General features: G+C 43.4%; 1 protein-coding gene across 1 annotated transcript; it reads right to left on the reverse strand.

The window, feature by feature from the left end:
• Positions 1-2,017: 2,017 nt before the first annotated feature.
• On the reverse strand, positions 2,018-5,807 carry LOC109786325 (uncharacterized). The gene is made up of 7 exons (XM_020344928.4): positions 5,493-5,807; positions 5,327-5,382; positions 4,219-5,060; positions 3,928-4,126; positions 3,589-3,768; positions 3,071-3,447; positions 2,018-2,402 (listed from the first exon to the last, which is right to left on the reverse strand). Exons 1-7 carry the CDS (start codon positions 5,687-5,689, stop codon positions 2,262-2,264), a joined length of 1,992 nt encoding a protein of 663 aa, XP_020200517.1. The 5' UTR covers positions 5,690-5,807; the 3' UTR covers positions 2,018-2,261.
• Between the last annotated feature and the right edge of the window lie 2,419 nt (positions 5,808-8,226).

An 8,226-nucleotide genomic window follows, 5' to 3' on the forward strand; every position in this document is an offset into this window, starting at 1 on the left:
AAGGTGGTTTCAATTATTTTTTTGAAAAAGGTGATGACTGATCACTGATGATGATAAAAATAATAGAAAAACGTCCAATATATTCATCAAATATCATGGCAGTACAAAGAACATTAAAAGTAGGAATCCAATAACTCCCGAACGTTCGGATTTTGAGCATTTCGTCCCGAACGTTTTTGCATGGCAACTTTAGTTCATAGGGATGGCAACTTTAGTTCATAGGGATCGCAACTTTGTCCTTTTTCTTTTTTTTGTCAGAAAATTACCATGTTTCCCTAATCTCACGCAAACTAAACTTGCCATCTAAACCCGTTCGGGTTGCCATGCTTAACTCCTGAACGTTCGGGAGTTATCATTACCGTAAAAGTAACAAAAAATACATCCAAGTTCGTAGACCAGCAAGCGACGACTACAAGCACTAGAGCGAACCGAAAACGCGCCGCCGTTATTGCCTCTCCCTCACTGGAGCGGGGCAAACCTTGTTGTACTAGACACTACGAAAGTTGTCATGCTAAGGCCCAAAAAAACCAGTGCACCAGAACAACAACCGTCGTTGATGAAGAAAAACGTTGATCAGAAGGATCTTTTTTTTCGATAAAGGGCATTTCATTGAATTGAAATATTGAGGTGATAAAATCGCATCGAAAGAACGCCCGGCCTCTGCATAACTAGATGCACACAGCCAACAAGTCCACAAGTCCAAAGAAGGAAAAATTCGAAAAGCAACTAAGACAAAAATCATAAGCCAGCCTAGGACGCGGCAGATCCTATCTGAAGATCACACCGCCATCCATGGGGGTAGAAAACCTCCCTGGCCGTACGCTCCAGCCGTGTAGACGCCATCATAAAAAGGTCCATGTCCTCCGGCCTCTGCAGGATAGACCAAGTACGGAGCCATCGCGAACATACATGAATAACCTGCACAGGAGATGAAACACATTTATTGTTAAAAACTACATCATTCCTGGTTAGCCACAATGCCCAACATAAGGCAGCCGCCCCACTAGAATGTGTGCAGAAAATTGTTTATCAATTCCCCTCAACCAATTGCCGAATATGTTCCATGCACTACGTGGTGGGTAAAGATTTGAAGCTATTTGAACAACGGCCCACACAGACCGAGCAAACTTACACTCAAAAAATAAGTGTGTAATAGACTCGTCATGTTGGCAGAAGACACATTTTTTACTCCCTTGCCAGTTACGCCGTGCCAAATTATCCCTAGTTAAGATGACCCTTTATTAAGAAACCAGAGGAATATCTTCACTCTTAGGGGAATTTTGAGCTTCCACAATTTTTTGTTCTCAACTGGAACCTCATTATGAACCAGAGCATCATACATGGACTTGACTGAAAACTTGCCATTCTGATGCAATTTCCATTGAAAAATATCCGATTCATCCGACAGCTGAATCACCTCCAAACGGATGGGTAATTCATTCCATGCTGCCAAACGAGGTCCTAGCAGATCCCTACGAAAAGAAATATCAGGGTTTACTTGGCCCAGAACTTGTTTGATTGTAACAAATTTATGTCTGACAATCCTGTACAAGCTAGGGTATAACCTATATAGATACACGACCGCAGACGAACAAAGGCTAGATCTACGCATGCCCAACAAAGACAAGTGCAGACCAAATCCCGCAAGATCCACCGGAGACACCTCCACACGCCCTCCGACAATGTGAGACGCACCGCTGGGACGAGGACTGGGTAGGGAGAACGTTATTCTATCTTCAAGAAGCCGATGTCGCCTCACCTTTCTAAGTAGGACGCACACCCTAAAGAGACTAGCATAAGCCCTGCCGCTGGCAAGGGCCGGGGTCCACCGTGCCTCCATGGCCCTAAGGCCACAGAAGACGAGGTAGTTCAGTGGCAGCGCCGACAGGAGGTGGAGAAACCCTAGACTGTTGGGAGCTTTTCTTTCTTTCTAGCGAAGAAACAAAAAGAGAGGGCGTGTGTTCACTGATGATGATAATTGATTTACTAAATAAAAGGAAGATGATGTAGTAGGAAATTCAAGCAAACAAGCATTACATTAAGGAGTTTGAACAATCAGCGATGTAAGATACAACTCAGAAATAAATATCAGGTGTCCGCTCGACTAGGGCATACCGCATTCTAACACTAAGTTAGTTCGAGACATTGCTGGTGTTGATAACAAGGTATCACCAGCAACTGGGATATTCATAATTTATCTCCCTCAGTTCAGAGTACAACAAATTACAACAGTTTTCTCCCGACGAGCAAGCAGCCCTTCTTCAGCTCTCCATGTCTGAATCAAGGACGGAAAGGATGTTCAAGGCAGAAGACCCGATGTGGGTACCCCTGACAATACCGCCGTAACCAACTTTGATTTGGTGGCATAGAAGCAAAATGGCGTCCCACAGTGCTGTTCTTCCCTGGAAAGTCAAAACACGTGTGTAACAACATTAGTACCACTTAATACACTACTAAATTAAGTTTATGACGCAAAGTTGCTAACTAGCCCAGGTATGAAACAATTCATAAATGGTGAACATGTTTTGTCAGCAACAATAAAAAAATAGAAGCAAAGGTGAACGAACTTATCGAGTAAATAGTTACCTTGCCATGCATACAAACACAAAACAAGAAGAGTGCATCTAATTGATTTATATACCTCTATGCAACTATTGTCATGCTAAGCTAGAACAACACAATAATACTTTGGCAGATACGAAGCTCAACTTAACTTAAATGCGTGTCACACCAAACCACTCCATGTCAAAATCACCATTTATTTGTTATCATAATTCACCATTTCCACACCAACATACAGCCAGACAAGGGGTAAAAAGATGTATAATTGCTGCATCAGAACATCTACTTTCAGCCACTTGTTATAACACGAAACATATCCCAGCTCTTTCCCACTCACAACCTTTTGGGTTTGTTTCTTGTCAATCCTTTAACTTTCAATGTTGCGTCTCTTATTAAACTCTCCGTTTCAGCAATTTCACAATACATGTTCAATGATTATATTTGGCAGTTAAGGCAAGAGAATAATGATTATGTATGATTAATTGATCAACAGAAATGCTTGAATCACCTGAAGAGAAAATTGCAGCTTCTTGTCCCAGTATAGAGCAAAAACTGGAGGACTCTGCTTGCCCACAGCCAGTACAAGAGCTCCTGGGTGAATAATTGCTGGAACGCCAGATATCAAAGCAACATACTTCTCCGGAAACCTCTCTTTCGGTGGAAGGATTCCTAGAAATAAAGGATTTTTGCTAGACTGGGCACCAGAGTAGGAGGTTGGATCAACATGAAGCATCCACTTTGGATGTTCAAGGAAAGCAGCAAACAAGTAGAGAAGAAGATGTGAGTCAGTTGGCAGCTCGCTGGTCCATTTTTTCTCTGATTTACCATAGCCATCTCTATAGCCCATGTAATCATAATTCTTCAAGCACGTTCCTTCAGCAAGTTCTGGGTCAAGATATAAGTAAACAAAGTTGCACCTATATCAATATTTATAATCACTCTATTTTATGACTGCGGGTCTAAATAGCATCAAGAGACTGAAGTCTATATACTTTACTTTTTCAGATAAAATAATGAATGACTCACCTTGAACTCTGTGAACAGTATAATCAGCACGGACGCTACTCTGTGGCAGCAAGCCTTTTATAAGCTCTCCCTTCATCAGAGCGTTAAGCCTCTGGTGCTCTGTAATTGCATCGATACATGCTTGAATAGCTGGAAGGAGGGGGTTTGACTGTGGCTGTTGTGGGCTCCCGAAGGTTTGGGCTGTATAGAGAAAAGAATTACTAGTAAGTCAGGAAGTTCATGCCAAACTTAATGAGTAAACTAACTTTAACCACATCAAAAGCCTGTGCTGTGCAAGTTGATGGAAACATATGAACAGACAAGACTAAACAGGAAAGTTCAACTACACCAGCAACTCACCAACAGGAGCATTACGAGATTGCAGAAGTGCAGCCCGCATTTGATTTAGAATACCATCCTCATCAACGGTGACAGTTGGCTGCCAATCTTTAGTCCCACCAAGTGGAGATAAGCTAACTGGTGGTGTCGTGCTTGGCAGATCGCTTCCAACTTGGCTAACATTAACTGAAGCTCCAATACTAGCTGTTGTTTGCTTAACCTGAAACAGAGCATAATAACAATATAAAATGGTGACTACTGAACTGTACTAGAAATATAGGTTCCAGCAAAACAATGCCAATTAATTAGCACCTGAATATGGCTTGATTTAATCTTTTCAACAAGCGGGCTCATCAGGACTGAAGAGAACCACTGCCTGAGATTGTTTCGCCACTGCTCAATCTCAGGATACACACCCAGATTTTCAAAGGCATCCACTGCCTGCTCCAGGGACATTGGCGGTGGAAGCTCACCCTCGCCCTTTTTCGGAGGCGTGCTGTACTTCTGATGGGAGCCAGGAGACATCCTCACAGGCCTCAAAGGTGTGCTCCGTGTAGCACCAGAAGGGGTGGTTGATGTGGTGATTGAGACAGGGCTGGCAATGCCAAAGCTCGTGATGGTTGCTGGAGGCGTTGCAGTTTTATTGGCTGAATCCGTGACATTATCAATATTTTCATCCAAGGTAGCCAAGAACTGGTCCAACATCGCCTCAGTTTGTATGCCTTTGGCACTGCCTGAGCTTTTCCTCGACCATGGAGTTGAAGGGGAAGAAACAGGCTTCTGTAGTGGAGTGGAAGGCGACATTTGTAATGTGGTCAATCTCTCACTACCAGGGCTCAAATGGCTGGAGCCAATCCTTGGTTGCACCCGTGACGGTGTGTAGCTGAACGAAGATCTCCTGATAGGAACAATTGGCTCTGAGGGTGTTGATGGCTTTGCTTTGGGAGGCTTCTTGGTTTGCTCACCCATGGGAGATCCTTCTGAACCTGTGGTCTTTAACCCAAGAAGCCCCAGTTGGCGTTCGGACAACACAACCTTGTCCTCCTTGGCCAATGCCTTCCCCCCATTGTACAGCACCAGTGCCCTGAAGAACGCTGGCAGTGTCAAAAGTGCGACAAGGCCCAGGGCTGCCTCCACCAACCTGACGGCAAACACTGAAAGAGCACGACGAATTAAATTTTGCAGGCACATCTGGCACAACAAAGCATCTTTATAAGACCTAAGAGTGTCAAGTTTTACTATCATTATTAGATGTGCATGAAAGTGTGGTATCTCTGCCAGCAACTTCTGTGCCAGGCAACCAGACTAGCCAAGCTTGGCATTTCTACAAACACCTCATGAGCAACCAAGCACAGTGCTGGCCCGCCCATGCCGAGAATTTTCAGAACACCCAATCTAGCATAGAGACAAGCGGACTTACCGACAGCAGCCATGGATAGACCCGCGCCACCAGCGACCTTGAAGAGCTGCCCCTCCCTGTGATAACAGCAACACGTGAGAACCCACGCTTTGTCATGAACTAATGATCTGGGGTTCAGGGTTTAGATGGAGATGGGAGGGAGGGGGGAGGGGGGGTTCAGGCTTACCGGGACGACAGGGCCATGAGGGATGAGGCAGATGCGATGGGGGAGAGCGCAAGGAGGAGGAGGACGGGGAGGGAGGGGCGGACGCTGCGGGAGGCGAGCGCGCGGGTGAGGGACGGGTTCTGGTATACCGAGAACTTCTCGCGCGGCTTGCCGTCGCCCCCGCCGCCCCCCGGCGAGCCACCGTGCCGAAACTCCATCGCCGCGGGCGTTGCCGTCGCCGTGGGCTGCCTGGGACGATGCGATGGGCCGCGGAGGCTGAGGTCTGCAGCGACAGGGAGCGAGCTGTTTGAACTTTGAAATAGGAAAGCTACACTGTGGGTTCGAAATTAAGGGGAGGCAAATTGGGGTGAGCGTCGCTGCACCGGATACGAGGTCGTGCCGGAAACCGGTCGAAAACCTGCACAGATTCACCTTTCGCCTTTGATTTGAATTCTACTGCGAACGAATCGGTACTCGTCGTGCACACACCTTGTTTTAAACAAGGGACAAGTATATTATGTAATGGGTTTTTATCATTTATGCCACTAATTGTGTCCTACTCTCAGTTTGGCCATTAGAAATTACAACTACTCAAAAATGACATCGATTCGTAAGATACTTGCTCAAAAATGCCATTAGATATCGCAAAAATGTCATTGTTTCTTTAGATGTTTGCTCAAAAATGCCATTGGACATTGTTATTTTCACGTCAAACCCGTTGACCATGTTATATGATAAAAATAAACCTAGACCCACATGTCAGTTCTATCTATCTCACAATGATAAGTGTGGCCCCACTTGTCAGGAGTAATCAAGCGAATAATTTTACAGGAAAATAAGAACGTTGTTGGGAACAAGTGGGCCCCATACTTTATTATAGTGAGATAGAGGGAGAGCTGGCATGTTGGTTCATAGATATTTATGTCATTATAACATGGCAAAAGAGATTTGAGATCACAATAATGATGTTCAGTGGCATTTTTGAGCATGTGTCTAACGAAGCAATGGCATTTTTGAGGAGTTGAAATTTCTAGTGGCAAAACTGAGTAATGGGACACAATTGGTGGCATAAATGATAAAAACCCAAAAATTAAAACTAGTACATTTCTAACTAGCCATACTTTGTCATCGTGTATGGCATCCCGCAACTATTGTAAGACATATTATTTATCAATCAATCTTCATGATGTGTTTTTCAGTGGTTTCTTTTTGCAATCTCATTGCCATATGTGAGTAGTTCGGTAAGTTCATGGGTTGAGACATAGTCCTGCAGCCCGGTGTATTTGCTGGAGGAATCGATGAAAGTATTTTAATGTCTTGTATGTGTGTAAATAAAATTTCTTCTTAATTGTCACTTATCTCATTCGCAATCCTTGTCCTTTTAGGTACCCAGGATCACAGAGATCGAGCCACGGAGAGGCTAAGGGCAAAGAGAGTCGTGATATGCTATTCTGAACACTAGTATGGTAGCGTGGATCCTATCTCTGCAGATACAAAAGGTGTATTCGTTAAACTTCCAATGTTTTTGTCTGACTTATCTTAATTACTGAGGCAACACCATGCGACGGATAGGGTCTTTGATTGTACAACCGACTCTTGATGCAAGACGCGTGCCAGTCAAGGTAATTTAGACACATTCCCCATTTCGAGAGATGTTGCAAGCACATCTTGGTGCTGATTTCCTGAGCACAAACGACTATCATGATGATCCCGTTCACAAATATATGGTTATAAGAATAAGTTCTCATACCCATGCCTATTTTTATTTATAAGAGTTGAATTGTGCAGCTTGATTCGGTCCAGTCGAAACTGGAATTAAATTCTCTTGCAAAGCTTGATAGAAACCTTTGTCTTAAAAGTGCACTTCCTCTCGTGTGTTCGATAATTCAGGGTCACCTTAGGGGAAAACACGAGAATCATTTCTGCTCTTTTACCGGATTACTAAAGGGAATCATCAGCTAGTCCCACATTCCTAATGACATTGCTTAAAATGGTTTTCCCTAGTTTTTCGCCAAACAACAACGCATGTGTTCTCCGGCTCCCCTTTCTATTCTTTTTTGTTTGGGCTTGTTGAGTTGTGCCCTCAGCAGAACCTATTGTACTTCCTCTTGTGAGACTTGGGTGTGTGTGTTCTGGACTAGTCCTTGTATGTGTGCTCTTTGGCGGTTTGCTTTATTTATAAAGGGGGCGAAAACCTTTTTCGGTAAATGTCTAAAAATCCATTAAATCGATGGGATATAGGGAAAAGGGCTCTAAAATTCATGAAAAAAGGCAGTAGGCCTCTAATGTTGTCTACTTTGTGTGAAACTGCAAAGGTGCAATTATCAATCTTGTTTGTGCTAGTGGTTTCACAAAAAGGCAATTTTGGCACCTAAGAAGTAAAAAAATAAGTTTTTATGAAAAAAAACTTGAAAACTTTCTTTCGCAAGATTGTTTACAATGGTAAGACCCATGTTTGAGCCAAATATGGTCATGTTATCTTGTACTATGCCATGAATATGGCAATGAACTTGATCATCTGGCTTGAAAGTCATGGATATTCACATGGGATACGCCATTTTGTGAAGGTTTTTTTTGTACTTTGTGGTATTGCAAGTTTATCATTTTTCCTACAAACTAGTGCCTAAAAAAGGTTGCAAGCAAAAGGATTTCAATGTGTTAGACTTTTTTCATTTTCCTTATTTTTTTTCCAAAATGTGATCAAACTTGCAAGGATGGCTATTCATGGTCAGGGTTGGGCATTTCAACATTTTTT

The sequence above is a fragment of the Aegilops tauschii genome, chromosome 4, assembly GCF_002575655.3.
Source record: "Aegilops tauschii subsp. strangulata cultivar AL8/78 chromosome 4, Aet v6.0, whole genome shotgun sequence".
In the NCBI taxonomy this organism is placed as follows: Eukaryota; Viridiplantae; Streptophyta; class Magnoliopsida; order Poales; family Poaceae; genus Aegilops; species Aegilops tauschii.

Coding starts and splice junctions, on each gene's coding strand:
- LOC109786325 (XM_020344928.4), bottom strand. CDS start 5,689: ATGGAGTTTCGGCACGGTGGCTCGCCGGGGGGCGGCGGGGGCGACGGC. Junction 4,127..4,218: donor TTAAATCAAGCCATATTCAG/GTGCTAATTAAT, acceptor GCTCTGTTTCAG/GTTAAGCAAACAACAGCTAG. Junction 3,448..3,588: donor TACTGTTCACAGAGTTCAAG/GTGAGTCATTCA, acceptor ATCTTGACCCAG/AACTTGCTGAAGGAACGTGC.